Genomic DNA, 17,494 nt, shown 5'->3' on the forward strand with positions numbered 1-17,494 from the left:
GTTGAATTATTAACGCATATCATTTTAATCTTTAAACGACGAGGCACTATTGGGGTTTATCTTTGACAAGAATCAATTCAAATATCTTAATGCTCTGCGTGCTAATGCGCTTTCACGGAAAAAGTTCAAGTTTTGAAATATTTTCTCAAAATATCAAGAGCTATCTTAAGAACTACTGAACCAATACTAGGCTTGTTTGTACTCATTTTAATGCATTTTTCATGCTGATTCCAAATATGGTCATGAAAATTTACATTTGTGCAATTTTTGAATTTTTAAAAAACATGTCGTCTGCAGTCGACACCCGCGTGAAGAGAATTAAGATTGCGTGATATTTAATTCTACTGTTATATGTGCAGATGTTCAATAATTGATTTTGGTCAGTTAAAATAGTTAAAAGGATTGAGTTTATATATGTTGAATAAAACATTGATAGTGTCACTTCCCTTTACTTAGCGGCACTATGCAACCCATTTCAATGCGGGGGTTGTGTACAAATTAGAAGGGAAAAAACAGAACTTTAAAAATAATCCTAATAATTCGCAACATACTGAATTGTTCATAAGCATATTTGGTATCTATGTGATAAATGTATTGAAATGAGTACAAAGTAAGTCTAGTATCGGTTCTTAAGCGAGTACTCAAACCAAAGGAGAAAAAATTGATTTGGACAAACCTATAAGTAAAATTATTGTGTTATTGTGTCAGCTAAATCCGTTTGGATAGGGACATTAAGTGGATACCATTTTATTTGAAGTGTATATTTGGAATACGGGCCACATGTGATATGTGTGCTCTCCTTCGTATTCCTGTGTCATTGTCTTCGTACATTATCACAGAATAAAGTTCAGGCATGTGAAATGTTTTTACATCCATGACCCTACTATCGGGTATACGTGTAGTATTATTAACCAAATAATATGTATTTTATTTACTCTCACAGAAATCATATGTAAAGTAAAACAAGCAACACAACCCCCCTTCAGACCGACATTAGACAGATCCGATGTTCCAGATGATATATGTACACTAATGTCTAAGTGCTGGGCCGAGAAACCGGAAGAGAGGCCCGACTTTGCTGCATTACGAGTCATCATGAGAAAGCTAAACAAGTATGTCATGTGCTATCTCCTTAAGATATATACTTAAGTATAAATAGAGCATCTCAAAACGAACGTAATAAAACATCACTTTTGGCAACATAATGTACCAAGAGTACTTCAGTTGAGTATTTTGTTTCATATTTGACGAACGATTTGTCAAGTGATGAAGATTAAAACAGTCGAGTCCTCATAAAATCATTATGAAACAAAAAGCTGAAGCACTTTTCTTAATCTAGATCGAGTCATGTTGCCCATTAAGAAATAAAACTATACCAAATGGTTAGATTAAACATAAAATCTATTCCATATAAACGAATAAAAGTATATCATAGGTACATGTGTTTTTAGATTCTATCAAGAACCCAATTTGGCTTTAATATTGCATGAAGGATTCCTCATTATCGATTGTTATTAATGACACTGCTATTTTTCAAATATCTCCTTCTGTCTCTTAATATTTCCAGAACCAAAGAAGGCAAGAGTCTTGTAGACAATTTGCTCTCTCGGATGGAACAGTACGCTACTAACTTGGAGGCCTTAGTACAAGAAAGAACAGAAGCATTCTATGAAGAGAAGAGGAAAGCTGAGGAATTACTATATCAGATTCTTCCAAAGTAAGTATAGATGATAACATAACTTATAATAAAGCTTCAAAATGTATGCATGGTCCCCGGATCCAATCCTTTAATGACCAGTGGATTTTAAAATTACTGGGAACGATATGTTTGTGATATAGTTTAAATACCTATTAATTCTCTACACCTTATTAAAACATATCCATCGGGAGTGGTTCCCAAATTCAACCCTGTTTCTATTTTTTCCTCATTGACAATGATTGAGAATCGTTTCAAGGAATGTAAAAACAGGGCTGAACTTTATAGAAGCTGTATATTTAGCATCTACTGTACAAATGTAGTTCTGAAGTGTTACACTATATGAGAGCGATGAATTGACGGCGTGGAAGACGTGCAGATTACATGAACGAATTGGTGGAATCTCAGTTATTATCGTGGAAGGCAGGTTGATTCCAGGAACGAATTGGCGGAATCTCAGTCATTGGCGTGGAAGATGGGTTGATTACAGGAACGATTTAGTGGAATCTCAGTCATTGGCGTGGAAGGCGGGTAGTTTACAGGAACGAAATAGTGGAATCTCGGTCATTGGCGTGGAAGGTGGGCAGATTGCAGGAACGAATTGGTGAAATCTCAGTCATTGGCGTGGAATGCGAGTAGATTACAGGAACGAATTGGTGGAATCTCAGTCATTATCGTGGAAGGCGAGTAGATTACAGGAACGAATTGGTGGAACTCAGTCATTAGCATGGAAGGAGGGTTCATTACAGGAACAAATTGTTGGAATCTCAGTCATTGGCATGGAAGACGGGTAGATTGCAGGAACGATTTGGTCAAATCTCAGTCATTGGCGTGGAAGGAGGGTTCATTACAGGAACAAATTGTTGGAATCTCAGTCATTGGCATGGAAGACGGGTAGATTGCAGGAACGAGCGTCTTACAGAAAAATAAAACCCCGACCGGCCACCATACTTGGCAAGTTGGCAACCCCTTCCGCCCGTATAAAGAACAGTTTTCCCCCGTCGCCTAAAGAGGGACCTTAGTTTATTGTTTTCAATTCATCACGATACAATGTATAATGCATGTGAAACCCTCCTTGCCAAACACAACATACCCAAGTAATGAAGTGAATATGAGATGCACATATCGAGGGTGTATGCAATAATGCCCCATCTGCATAGCTGCCATATATTATATATATAATACATGTACAATGTAGAATGTAGAAATTGTCAAATTTCTATAGGCAGCTATATTGCAAATACGGCCTTTTTGCACTGGATAATATTATACAGTGATCATTACATTATACCCACTCCTTCTGTTTGAAAATTACAATGGAAATAGTGTCTATTTTCTCAGTTTCCCATCCCATGTGCATTAGTACACCATGTTTACAGTGGCATGATTATAACAACAATTCAAACCAAAATTGACATGTTGAAACGACTGTTTCCTTAATAATAGTAAGAGCCCATTTTTGGTAATTTGACACGATTGTGTTTCGATAGTAAGAGATTTTCATAACTAATAGACCACTTGGGTAATCACCGAAGGCATCTGCGATTTAAACTGAGACTATGGCGTTATCGATGCGCACATCGTTGTTGCGCAGGTAAACGTGATTCGCAATGAGGAATTCTGGGAAATTTCAAAGAATCAAGGCAATTTGAAGTGGGTGATTTTGTTACTTTATTACGATACATATAATTTTATTAAAACATTGGTAAACATTATGATTAAATGAATATGCGCTTTACATACATATTAAAGTTTTACATGCTAAGCTTGCTGTGGTTGCAAAATGTAGGTAATGTAATAATTTCAACACCTTTAACACGGCAGTATCGAATAAGTAGGCGGTCTTTGAATTACTATTGCATTCTATCGCACGAACCGCTATCACAATTCCATATGATTGTCCTCAATTAAAGTTTCATGTGAAACGAGAAATGTACATATCGCATGTCTAAGCATATCTACATTTTAGTGCCTTTATTCCAAAACGAAACCCAAAAGTCGATTTGAAATTATTATCTTATGAAGGAAAATGTTATTTTATTTGGATGACTTTGGAATAGAAACATCAAAACTACAATGCTGGCCATAAGTGTTGGGACGGTTTGATAGGGTAATGTAAATAAGCCCCCACTCCCCGATCAATGTTGAATTCGACTTTTTGGTCACACGAGCCTTGTGGCACCCAACATTGATTGGTGGGGAAGGGGAGGGTTGGGGTGTTAGGAAAGTGTTTAGGCTTGACACCAAAGAAACCTCCACTTTATCACGTTAATAATAACGGAAATAAGGTCATACCATAGTGTACGTTTTCCATAAGTGTCCCAACACATTTTGGCCATGGTTGTATTTGAAAAGTTGAAAAAAAATCATCTAATTTCAGTTTTTTGCTTATAACTCAAAAAGTAAATATGATATTGACACCAAATTTGGAGCAGTTAGAGATCTTATCATGTGGCTTTACCCAAAAAATTTTGGATGGCTACATTTGACATTTAGGGACTGGTCACTTAAAATGTCTTAAAACGATATTTTGGCCCTGTCTAAGTTCACTATTCGTCACTTTAACTGTCAAAAACTTGGGTTTTAAAATGGAAAATTATTGTTTCCACCAATTAAGAGCAAATTTTTTCTACATTGACAAACTCTTGGACACGTCATCTCTTGGATTTTGCTCCAAGTCTGGGAGGTAGAAGCTATTGGGCCCCAATGCAAAAAAAGATATATTAAAAATTCAGCATCCCTTTGTTGCCATGGTAACAGGCCTACCTTGTTTTTGTTGATTTTAGGTTTAAAAACACCATCATTTCTCGATTTCACTCGTGAAAAGTACAAACTTTGCAAAACCGTACATAAAGGTGGTAGATTTTTTAGCCCAAACAGACTTCACAGTTGGGTAACCCTAGCAATTGTCTTACAATTACCCAATTTTAATGAGTCAGTGTTGCCAGATTGATACCCTGTTGCCACGTTGAAATTTCACATTTTCATAAGTTGAAAAAACAAAAATTTTCATGGTCAACTTTAAGTTCTTACACACGCCCTCGAGGTGAATTATTTTCTTCATTCTTGGTAAATATAACAATGACATTATGCCCTTTCAGGAGATAGAAGAAAAACTTTGGGCATATACAGAATTACGGCATCACGTGACGTGTAAATAAGGCGATCTGATTCAGTAGAAAAAACATGCTAAATACATCTCCCTGATCCAATCGTAGTAATGCTGGAGTTTGATTGCAGAGTTTTGTTGCCCAAATTACATCTGAGATACTTTTAAAACTCACCCATGTTTATCAAAACAAAATGGAGGACTTTAAGGTATATACTCCTGGTCATAAAAACTCCCCATCTTTCACTACTTCGCTGAAAATGTTAACCAGACGGTGTTGCATTAGACCGGTTAAAAATGAGGGAAACCCCACTAAGAAAAAAAGAGATTCCCATATGGTTTTTCTGGACCAACTTTGTATGGGGAACAAGTATGAGGTAAAGAGTCTGTAACCTGAGATTTTTAATGTGAGGGCGCTTTTTTCAAAATGGCCACCAAAATCCAATGTAAAGCAATTATACGGTCAAAATAGACAGGTAATAGATATAATTGACCACAATTTGGATTAGTATTGATGGCAGTAATGTATAACTACAAGGAATTAATTGGAATGTGCCAAGAGGTCACAGTTGAGGGCGCTTTTCAAAATGGCTGCCAAAATCAATGAAAATCATATGCATACGCTTAAAATGATCACTTATGAGGTATAAATTACCAGATTTTGAATTAGTATTGTTGGCAGTAAGTATAAATAAGTCACAGTATTATTAGGATGGTATCAGAAGGTCACAGCTGATCGCGCTTTTCAAAATGGCCGCCAAAATTTTATGAAAAGCACATGTATGCACCTGTATGGTCACTTATGATATATAATTTACCAGATTTTGATGAGTATTGCTGGCAGTAAAGTATAAATAAGTCAGGGTATTAATAAGAAGATACCACGGTCACAGATGAGGGCGCTTTCAAAATAGCCGCCAAAATCCTATGAAGTATGTTTTGGGGTCACCTCAGGAACCTAAAAAAGTTAGTTTGGTTCGGTTGTGGGGTTGCAAAGGAGGTGGTCCTGGCTCCCCTAGTATATTTCTCTTGTTTTGGATCAAACTTTTTGAAAAATAATTGAATTTTGGTGTCCTTGCTTAAAAACCTAGCAATAAAATTATATTCTAATGGCTCATCATGTACTGGTCACCGAGATAGTTATCATTCATTAATAAAATTACTTTGAAGCCCAGTCTTGGTCTCGGTCTAGGTCTCGGACCTGCCTGTTTCGGTCTTGTTCTCGGTCTCGAACTAGCCAGTCTTGGTCTCGGTCTTGGACTGCCTGGTCTCGGGTCTCGGATAGGCCTGTCTCGACTACAACACTGACACTACCTTTAACTTTGTGCGCAGTGTTGTGTTATTTACATGAGATTACATGATGTGGTAATTGTACAACAGTGTTGTAGTCGAGACCGGCTTATTGAGACTGAGACTGGGACCAGGCAGTCCGAGACTGAGATCAAGACCGGCTGAAAGTAATATCATTATTGAATGACAACTATCTCTGTGACTGATAGATGATGAGCCATACAATCCAATTTTAGCAAAAAGCAAGGATACCAAAATTCAATTATTTTTCAAAACAATTGATCCAAAACAAGAGAAATGTACTAGGGAGCTGGGACCACTTCCTTGGCACCCCCCGAACCCCGAACCGAACCAAACCAACTTTTTTAGGTTCCTGAAGTGACCCCAAAACATACTTCATTTTGACGGCTATTTTGAAAGTACCCTAAACTGTGATCTCTTGGTATCTTCATATTAATACCTTGACTTATTTATACTTTACTACCAGCAATGCTCATCCAAAATCTGGTAAATTATATATACATCATAAGTGACCATTAAGTGTTTTTCATAACCTTCTGGCGGCCATTTTGAAAAGCGCCCCAGCCGTGACCTTCTGATACCTTCTCAATAATGACGTATTTATACTTACTGCCAACAATACTAATTCAAAATCGGAAAAATTATACCTCATAAGTGATCATTTTAAGCGTACATGCATATGGTTTTCATTGGGTTTTGGCGGCCATTTTGAAAAGCGCCCTCCACTGTGACCTCTTGGCACCTTCCAATTAAATTCTAGACATAGTTATACATTACTGCCATCAATACTAATACAAATTATGGTCAATTATATCTATTATCTGACTATTTTAACCGTATAATTGCTTTACATTGGATTTTGGTGGCCATTTTGAAAAAAGCGCCCTCACATTAAAATTCTCAGGTTACAGGCTTTTTACCTCATAAATTCTTGTTCCCCATGCAGAACTGATCCAGAAAAACCATATGAAAATTTCTCATTCACTTAGTGGTGCTTCCCTCATTTTTAACCAGTCTAATGCAACACCATTAACAATTTCAGCGAAGTAGTGCAAGATGGGGGCTTTTATGACCAGGAGTATATACCTTAAAGTCCTCCATTTTGTTTCGATAGACATGGGTGGGTTTTAAAAGTATCTCGGATGTAATTTGGGAAACAAAATTCTTCAATTAAATGCCAACATTACTACAATTGAATCAGGGAAATATATTTAACATGTTTTTTCTATTGAATCGGATCGCATTATTTATACGTCACGTGACGCCCAAATTCTGTATATGCCCAAAGATTTTCTTCTATCTCCTAAAAGGGCATAATGTCATTGTTATATTTACCAAGAATGAAGAAAAATAATTCATCTCGAGAGCGTGTGAACTTAAAGTTGACCATGAAAATTCTTGTTTTTTCAACTTATGAAAATGTGAAATTTCAACATGGCAACAGGGTATCAATCTGGCAACACTGACTCATTAAAAGTGGGTAATTGTAAGACAATTGCTAGGGTTACTCAACTGTGAAGTCCGTTTGGGCAAAAAATCTACCACCTCTATGTGCGGTTTTTGCAAAGTTTGTACTTTTTCACGAGTGAAATCAGAGAAATTATGGTGTTTTTAACCTAAAATCAACAAAAACAAGGTAGGCCTGTTACCATGGCAACAAAGGGATGCTGAATTTTTAATATATCTTTTTTTTTTTTTGGGGCCCAATAGCTTCTATCTCCCAGACTTGGAGCAAAATCCAAGAGATGACGTGTCCAAGAGTTTGTCAATGTAGAAAAAATTTGCTCTTAAAATGTTACATTACAGCTATAGAAGAAAATAAAAGTTATCACAACATCTCGTGATCAAAAAACAAATAAAGGAATCGAACCCATGCACACTTGTTTTCCCAATTTACCGCAGTTTACAAAATGAAGCAACAAATACAGAAAAAAAAGAAGGACGGACATTGGCAAAAATTAATAGAACGACAAATATAATATGATGAAGGATATTGTAAAATAATAACAAAAAAGAAAAGAAAAAGATATATAAATAAATTCAGGGGCTCGAACCCGTGTCCACTGTGCCTGTGGCAGATGCCGTATCCATTGCACCACAGAGCTGTATTACTTTAACAGGCTTAAACTGTAATATAATGCTATACAAGATGCATGTATATAAATATACGCTCTACGGACGATAAACTGTCAAACAAATCGCACTTTTACGGCATTTGTTTCATTAACTGAATATTTATCATATAGCAGGTGTTGGCTGACATTTGTGCTCCACATATATTTCAGTTATGGGCCGGGTAAAATGATTTTGGGACAAAAACGAACGATATACACGTTTGTAAAAAGAAAAAGAAAGTAATATTATATTAAAATTCTTTACTCTTTAAAGACGTGTATACCGTCCGATTTTGTCCCGTAGTCATTATCCCGGACAAAAACTGAACTAAATGTGGAGCACAATGTCAGCCAACACCTGCTATATGATAAATATTCAGTTAATGAAACAAATGCCGTAAAAATGTATTTTTTTGGACTGTATATCGTGTGTAGAGCGTATATTCATATACATGCATGTTGAATAGCATTATATTATAGTTTAAGTCTGTTGAAGTTACACAGCTCTGTGGCGCCATGGATACGGCATCTGCCACAGGCGCAGTGGACACGGGTTCGAGCCCCTGAATTTATTTAGATTTCTTTTTCTTTTCTTTTTTGTTATTATTTTACAATATCCTTCATCGTATTATATTCGTCGTTCTATTAATTTTTGCCAATGTCCGTCCTTCTTTTTTTCTGTATGTCTACCTATATTTTACTTTCTATACTTACTATAAGTTTCTTTGAAAGCGCTTTAATAAATTTCAGTCATAAAATGTAATTTAAGCCTACTCCTGCCGACTATGATTATATTTACACGATATACTCGTTGCAAATACCACATACGTTTTTGATGCAAACGATGAAAATGATTAAAGTTTGTTGTTGTTTTTTCTAAAATTAGCTTTTTTTTAAATTTTAAGTATTTTTTTTCCCAAAATCACTCTTTTAAAAGACTTCAATCAATTCCTGTCAACAAATATCATGTATTTCTGGCGATTAAATCACTACTCTTTCAAAATAAAACGTCATTTTACGCAAAATACGTAGTTGGCATAGGCTAATAATGTTCAGAACGCACTGTAAAATACATGATATTGCGTATAAAACGTGACCGTATCCCTAAATCACATGAGGAAAATGCAATAATTTTTACATAAGTGAAAAGATAAATAGTTTCTCCGTTTTCATGTAAAATTTGATGAAAATCCAAGCTATGGTTGAGGAGATATGGGCCAAAACACACATTTTAAAATTTGATTTTTGTACCTTAGAGACAATGCTGGCCATAAGTGTTGGGACGGTTTGATAGGGTAATGTAAATAAGCCCCCACTCCCCCGATCAATGTTGAATTCGACTTTTTGGTCACACGAGCCTTGTGGCACCCAACATTGATTGGTGGGGAAGGGAGGGTTGGGGTGTTAGGAAAGTGTTTAGGCTTGACACCAAAGAAACCTCCACTTTATCACGTTAATAATAACGGAAATAAGGTCATACTATAGTGTACGTTTTCCATAAGTGTCCCAACACATTTTGGCCATGGTTGTAGATGAAAAGATAATCTTCTATATTCGACGACTGGAAACAAGCCTTTGACTATATAGTTTATCACAGCGAATATTTATGGTTAAGGTTTGTTAATCTCGGGCAAATAAAACTTTGACAATAAAACAAATTGACAATAGCTTACATTACATTTTCTGTAAATGCGTAAAAAGTTTCCATACCTCCACGGTGGACGGTCTATTGATATATCATAGCTTTCTTCTGCAAACTTATGACAGCATTTTCAAGTGGTATCATATATTTTACGTTAAAAATCGTGAAATCTTGCTAAGCAGTATTCAGACACAGTCGTTAATTTACTGCATTTTCCTGTATTTTACTTTGCTTTTGTAAAAAAAAGTCTGCTATTAATAAAAAATCGTTTATGTAAGTCAAAGCTTTTGTGAAAACAGTTTAGATGAGATTCATAAGAAATGAAACTTCGCAGTACGGGCATATTGCAAATGTTATCCTATATACATTACATCAAATGTATAAGCAAACTTTTTCTTAACGCGGGTAATATAAATAGAATGAGATTTGCAATAGATTAGAGATTTACAATATTTAAATCTGTTAACATAAATAAACTTGACTTCAATTTTCTAAAATACGGTTGCGCAAATGAAGCGAAGTTTCTTTTCATAGTCCAGATTGAAACCTTATCCGTCAATTCCAGGTTATCAACAAGTATTTCGCAAAGTTTTGAAGCATACTTAACCAACAAATAAACAGGACTTCAATTTAAATCAAGTTGCCTCAAAGTGAAGAGAAGCTTTAAGTATATTTATTAACACTTCAAAACAACTTTAAACTGTTCATTCTAAATTCGTCTTACAAGACTGATCCAAAATGATGTTATTCAACTGTAAATTTCCGGGCCTGTGTACTAAATCTAGCCAACTTATATTTGTTTAACTACGGCTCTATTGACTGATTGGAGTCGACTTATAAAGTTCATAGTCTCACCTGTGTGTGGGTGAAGTTGATTTAGATCGGCTACCTCACAACGTGAACACAGATTTCAACATCTAGCCATTCCTGCGCTGTATGAGTGCAGATTGCATTTCTGAGAAAAATTCACAAATTAATAAAGAAAATTAAAAAAATTGATAGTTATTAGTCGATATAAACAAACATGCGCACAAGCAAGTACACGTTTGCGTAGTATTTGTCCAGTGCTTCTTGATATTAGTTTCTGTAGTCTGGAAGAAATGTCCGATTTGCTGGATTTGTTAGTGGTAAACCTTGTGCTCACCACATGGAAAGAATTAGCAGCTTCATCGAACTTGACATAAAATGTCATCGTGTGTAGAGGCTCGGCCTTCCTTCTTGATATTCCATATGTCTTAATCGCCTGTTGAAATCGCTCGCTGGAAATTGATGGTCCAATTAATTCTGATATAAGCCTAGTTGGTTTCTCTTGAAGGGATTCTACCCCTCTTTTCCGATAATTCTTTATTATGTCATGTGTGCCCAGTTTTATCGTTAAATTGAAATTGTTCACCCGTAGCATTTACCTTATTGCCTAGCAAGGCAGGCGAGCAAACAAAAGTAACAAGAATATTTGAACATAAAGTGTCATCACTTTTGCTTCACACTGTCACGGCAGACAAGAAAGAACATATTAGGTTTCGCGTCAATGTCAACTCTAGTCAATCGTTGTTTCTGCTGAACATGCTGAATGCTTAATGCTTGCAATTTAATAATTTTGGTATACTAAAGCCAATGTGGTATAACTACTATACAATCAAGCGGGAAACTGTTGGATTTGTTACCCTAAATTCAAAATAAGATTCCAAAACGTACGAAGTAATCTAAACAGGCTTGGAACTTTAAACACACCTGCTATAATATAATCAATATCTACAATACATGCATAATCTCATTTGTATTAACGTTAATTTCCATACAGGCCTGTAGCAGAGGAACTGAAAAAGGGCAAGCCAGTCACAGCTGAGACATTTGAATGCGTTACCATCTACTTCAGTGATATTGTAGGCTTTACCAAGCTTTCATCAGAGAGTACACCGCTACAGGTAGGTCTCATCTCCCACTTTATGTCTTCCTCGTGTCTTCTCATCTTCATAATTGTTCTGCGTATTTAATTTCTAATTCATGTTCCTCTCTTTCTCCACATGATTTATTCTTTCTCTCTTTTTTCTTCTGTCATCGATCATGTATTGTTGTAGATCATGAGATCCAGATTAAAGCAAAGATACATTAACTCTAGCAATGTTACTAATCGGTATTCAAAGAAGCTTCTTTATTGGCTGCTGCATACCCGTACACCTTCACATCATAGCAATCTCCATTGCTCTAACATTATCATTTGTTATTATTGTAAGGTGACTATGTATTGATATGCCAAGTAAATAGCTTCATATTATACCAAAAATTAACAAATCTTACACAAAATACTGAAATACGAGTACTTCAATCCAAGCATATTGGTGGGATCGATGGAAAGCAATAATACTGAGAATGTATTACTACTCAACGGGGCGAATAGAAAACTATGAGGTAAAGGCCTTATAACAACAAAACCTTTGCCATTTCGGCTTTGCGTGATGTTTACAGTTGGCCAAAAGGTTGCGACAAAGTCGTGATATTTTCCACGCATTACTTCTTGCACATGTCAGCGCCGGGAGCGTCTTTAACACAGAACTCCTCAAAAAGTGTTTTGAAGATTCTGGTAGCGTGTTACGTTTTTTCTAAATATAACAAGATGCTGTAATAGGAAGAGGTATTGTTGGTCGTTGACCAAAATCTGTCCACCTTGCCCGCCTAACCTCATGATTTTTCCAGTTCATTCTTCAATGAAACTATCGCGCATGGTGTCAAACTTCATTCCAGTCTGTCTGGATTGTAATTTTTCAACCGTGTTCGTATCTGGAAACTTATATGCCACATTGCTTGAGTGAGAGAGTTAGACTGCATCAAAGTTATATATAATTATATACTCTAGGTCATGGCAACCTTTAATACTGGGGTTATGACGCAGTCGTTTTAAGAGTTCAAACATTTATTTTGTTTTATATACTAACTAACTAACTAACTAACTAACTAACTAACTAACTAACTAACTAACTAACTAAGTAAATAAATAAGTAAATAAATAAATAAATAAAAATTAACATGGTACCGGTAACTTGTTAACCCCCGTGAGAACTACCTGCCGATTGGCCAAAAAGAAGTTTTCACTTTCAATTGGACCAATCCGCAACAATTTTAGAATAATTTCACCACGCAAAAAAATTGGGGTGAATGATTTGTAAAGCTCCATTCTGATTGGTGATTAAAATGAAGATATCATGTAATTGACCAATAGTAGTGCTCAGGGGGTAAGCGTAAGAATCTGTCAAAAGCCGCTCACTGCGCTGAAGATTGACCAATCTACCAGTACCACAATGCATAATTTCCCCACGATGTAATACGTCGTTTTTATAAGCTATAGCATGTTTTTACTTAAGCAACTGAAAGTGATGTTTATTTGGTCTTGGCAATTTAGCAATACAACTTGAGCCACTTCATACTTTGTTACTTAACGACTAAAAATAGGTCACTGCGGACTTAACCATCACTTTGATTTCCCAATAGGGTGAAAGAAGCTAAAATTGTTTCAATGCACTGTCATAAATAAATAAGTTGCACTCTCAATTTTGTTATCATTTGGGAATGATGTATTTAGTATGGTATTAATCTCACCCACTCAACGTGCATTCAAAGAAATTGAGGGTCCCAGTGAGAAATGGGTCTTTATTTAGTGACCTGGATTATCGTCAGCTCCTGATGTAAATACATGACATGCTCCCATAATTTCAGATTTATAACAAATATTGTTATAACATTATATGATATTAAAAGTTGACGCCTGAAATTAAGTAATTGTGAAATCGTTGCTTCTGACTTTAAGTCGATCAACATGAAGCAACTTTTGTCGACTGCTTTTGGAAATCAGCTTGGCTTGTTTCAGAGGTTTGCTTCATCTCCATTTGTCTCAAAGATAGATATTAAATTTGAATAACAAGTGATCAACTTAATAGGCATGGCAAACCGGCCAAACTAAAGACAGTGATTATCTTTTCATTTACGAAGCTACAATTTCCAAGCAAATAAATTACTTAATTTAGCTCCATGTAACAGTTTTCTAATAAATACTGAAATCAATAATTGCTGAGTAAACATTCTTTCTAAGTATTACCTAATTCAAACGACAGTATATGATATCTCTCTTTTCGTTCGCTGACAAATGAAATTACACTCGACTCTGTCAAAAACACACGTCATCCATATCCGTTTGTTAAAAACATGTTTACAAGTTCTTCACGTATACATACCATGTTTAACCATTAGTATTACTCATGTTGTTTGAGCAAAATCCATATGTTCGTCAATTTTTTCTAGCAGTTCTATAATCTACATTATTGGTTTATCAAAAACATGTTATCTATATTCATCAAATACCATTTCATGTTTCTTACTACCTTGTTATTAACTCCAGGTTGTCGATCTACTCAATGACCTCTACACCTGTTTTGACGCAATTCTAGAGAACTTCAATGTGTACAAGGTAAGCGATGGCACTAACCCCTCACATAAGACATGAGTTCACATGTAAGACTGACAACAGTTTTATTGAGTTTCTTGTAATGCGCAAACGTGTACTAAAGGTTAGCACATGTTGAAAGTTTTGAAGGTAAGAGGATTGAAGTTAATCAAACACGACCAAGAAGGTAATAGTATGTCTTCAGCTTTGAAAGACTTGAAAGACTGTTTAACATGTTTAAAAGGACCAAACTTAAGGGGGTTCGAAACGATGTTTCTGGAAAACAGAAACTGAATTTAGAACCATTTGAATAGATTGAATAAGTTAAGCTAAATACACTGAGCAAAATAGTTTTTGTTTGAAGGAAATCGGACATACGGTTGTCAAGATATACATGTTTTAGTTTCTTTGTATTCTATTGTTTTTGCCAATATATTGATGAAGTTAATGAGGAAAATTGGCATAATGTGCTCATGAATATTCATGTTTGCCAATATTATACCAATATCTTATGAATAAACCTTCATACTACTTTTATTTTTATATGATTTTGACATGAAACGTTGCCAATGTGTTTCCATGGCCTAAAACATTAACATGTGATTTTCCGCCCATCTAATTTGCATATTTGCATAATTAATTAGCATTATACTTAAAGCTAATTAATTATGCAAATATGCAAATTAGATGGGCGGGGAAATCACATGTTAAAGGTTTAGGTCATAGAGACACATTGGCAAAGTTTCAGGTCAAAATTTAAAGGTAAAAGTAGTATGAAGGTTTATTCATAAAATATTGGGAAAATATTGGCACAATTAATATTAATGGGCACATTTTGCCAATTTTCCTCATTAACTTCATCAATATATTGGCAAAAACAATAGAATACAACGAATCTTTCAACAGCAATATCTCAAAAACCGTTTGTCCGATTTGGCTCAAATTTTGGAATTAAGATTATTTTGCATATCTCTCTGCAACAAGTCTATTTTAATCTCAATCAGAGCAACTTGATTTTGCCTTTCGTACCACCTTAAATCAAATGTGTAAATCCATGAAGGGCTAAAGGGCTACTTATCGCCTTTGTGAAAATAGCAGTGTCGCTTTTGTTTTCGAATAATTTTCCTGAAAAAAACAATCATACAATCTATCTGTTGGTAAAGAATGTTACACACATCAACATGGTCAAGTAGATGCCATGAGTACAACACCACATTTCTTGTGATGTAGTAGCTTTGTAAATTCTTTTGAAGGGATGTTTGAAGAATAAGATGGAAGTAATGCATTTCAGGTTTGACACTAAGTGTTGCGATTTGGTAGTTTACAGCATCTTGCGAATGGTAGTCAGCTTGGGCAAAAATCGCATTGCTCATTTCATAGCGAGTGTGTAGAAGAATTCAAATATCACAGATATACTTTTGTAGGTCCTGTGGTTCTTGAGTTATGTTGTAGGAGGGCTGAAACACCTGCAACACTTACATAAACGTACATAACTCATTAACAACGATAAATCAAGCAAGGTTTAAAAGTATATGATTTGTAGAATGAACTTTTGCAAAACATCAAAGTGTTATTTTTCAATATTATATTGATTTACATAATGAGTATAGCATTGGACTGAAAACTATAGATCTGGTGCAAATCCCGTATTTATTGTATCAATACAAAAATAATATATTGTGTGGGATTAGTACAAGAAGGCTCTATATGCAATTGGTGCCTGCCTGCCATATTGTTGCATTTTATATTGTACACATCTAAATATAATAACACTTCTTGCACTGACTTCTGGATTTGTACATCTTACTTTGCTTCAGGTTGAAACCATCGGAGATGCCTATATGGTGGTCTCGGGATTACCAGTTCGCAATGGTGATTTCCATGCCCGAGAAATTGCCAGAATGTCACTAGCTCTCCTCCAGGCTATCAAGTCCTTCAGAATCAGGCATAGACCCGAAGCCTCGCTCAAGCTTAGAATTGGTCTACACTCAGGTTCGTTGACACAATGAAAAGGTTGAAACTATTTTATACAAATAATAAATGTGTATGTATTGTCCTGTTGCTAGCTTCAGTGTTAGTGTGTCAGAATAATAGTCATTCGAATAATATATACAAAGTTATGGGGAAAAGGATTGTGGTTATTTTATTTTGTACCTTTACTATTTCCGTTTCTAATGATCATTGTCAGAAATCGTGATGGTAATGTTATTGTAGATGATGTCAATCACATTTCTCCCTAAAATAATTTCCAGTAACAGTTACAGTAACACTAATGCTCCTCACTAATGTGAAGCCAACCTACAACGCGACAGTTTTTGGAGCCTTCCTGAAGCTATCAATTAAAAGATGCAGACTTATGAGATACTCCAATTCCCATCTTGAAGCTAAATAATCAGGATGAAGACAAACAGAGCTGTGATAAATGGGTTCCTTCATAATTTTACCTATACATCTTGAAGCTTATCTTTTCCAATGCACCTCTACCTAGTCATATCCGCTATGTACCGTTTTCGCTTTAAAGAAACAATCAGCGTCAAGATATTTTTTCATTTTATGGAAAAGGGTTTTCGCAAATGTATATCACTACGGTTGACTTGTAACCTTTTAACTATCCGTTATCGTAACATTAGAACTTTTTGAAACACATGAGCAAGAAAAGGGGCATCCCCATACATCACGATAAGATATTGAGTTTCCACTTACGAACATAATCAACATGAAGATAAACAGACCATTGGCAAAAGAGATTAGTCGTCAATCCTCCCAGCCTCCATTGGCTAAAACAATTTACCCAAAATAAATAAATCAACATGAAGAAAAACAGACCATTGGCAAGGACTGTTATCTATCTTCCTTCGATTCTTACCGAACTAGGCTAAGACAATTGGGGTTATTGAGGTTTTTTTCCCTTCAACCAAATAATCAACATGGAGAATAAACAGACCAATGGCAATGACGTGTATCCATCTTTTTTCGATTTATACCGAAGTAGGCTAAGCAATCGGGGTTATTGTGTTTTTTCCTTCAACCAAATAATCAACATGAAGATAAACAGACCATTGGCAAGTGAGGTGGTAATTATCAATCGCGCCCAATCCAACTGGGTCAGAACAATAATGGCGCCAAACAATATGGTCCATGTAGATATTCCAAAGATTACTCAACACAGGGGCTCGGTTTAGGGGGA

At 35.5% G+C, this 17,494-nt stretch overlaps 1 protein-coding gene across 2 annotated transcripts in view; it reads left to right on the forward strand.

Moving 5' to 3' along the window:
* Nucleotides 1–943: 943 nt before the first annotated feature.
* LOC140143762 (atrial natriuretic peptide receptor 1-like) overlaps nt 944–17,494 on the forward strand; it is a gene marked incomplete at its 5' end in the record, with an annotated part of 39,231 nt that continues 22,680 nt past the window's right edge. For both annotated transcript variants that reach the window (XM_072165576.1, XM_072165577.1), the window contains 5 exon segments: nt 944–1,112; nt 1,568–1,717; nt 11,674–11,797; nt 14,263–14,331; nt 16,125–16,299. In XM_072165576.1, coding sequence (XP_072021677.1) covers nt 944–1,112; nt 1,568–1,717; nt 11,674–11,797; nt 14,263–14,331; nt 16,125–16,299 — 687 coding nt within the window.

The sequence above is a fragment of the Amphiura filiformis genome, unplaced genomic scaffold (genome assembly GCF_039555335.1).
Source record: "Amphiura filiformis unplaced genomic scaffold, Afil_fr2py scaffold_27, whole genome shotgun sequence".
Classification (NCBI taxonomy): Eukaryota; Metazoa; Echinodermata; class Ophiuroidea; order Amphilepidida; family Amphiuridae; genus Amphiura; species Amphiura filiformis.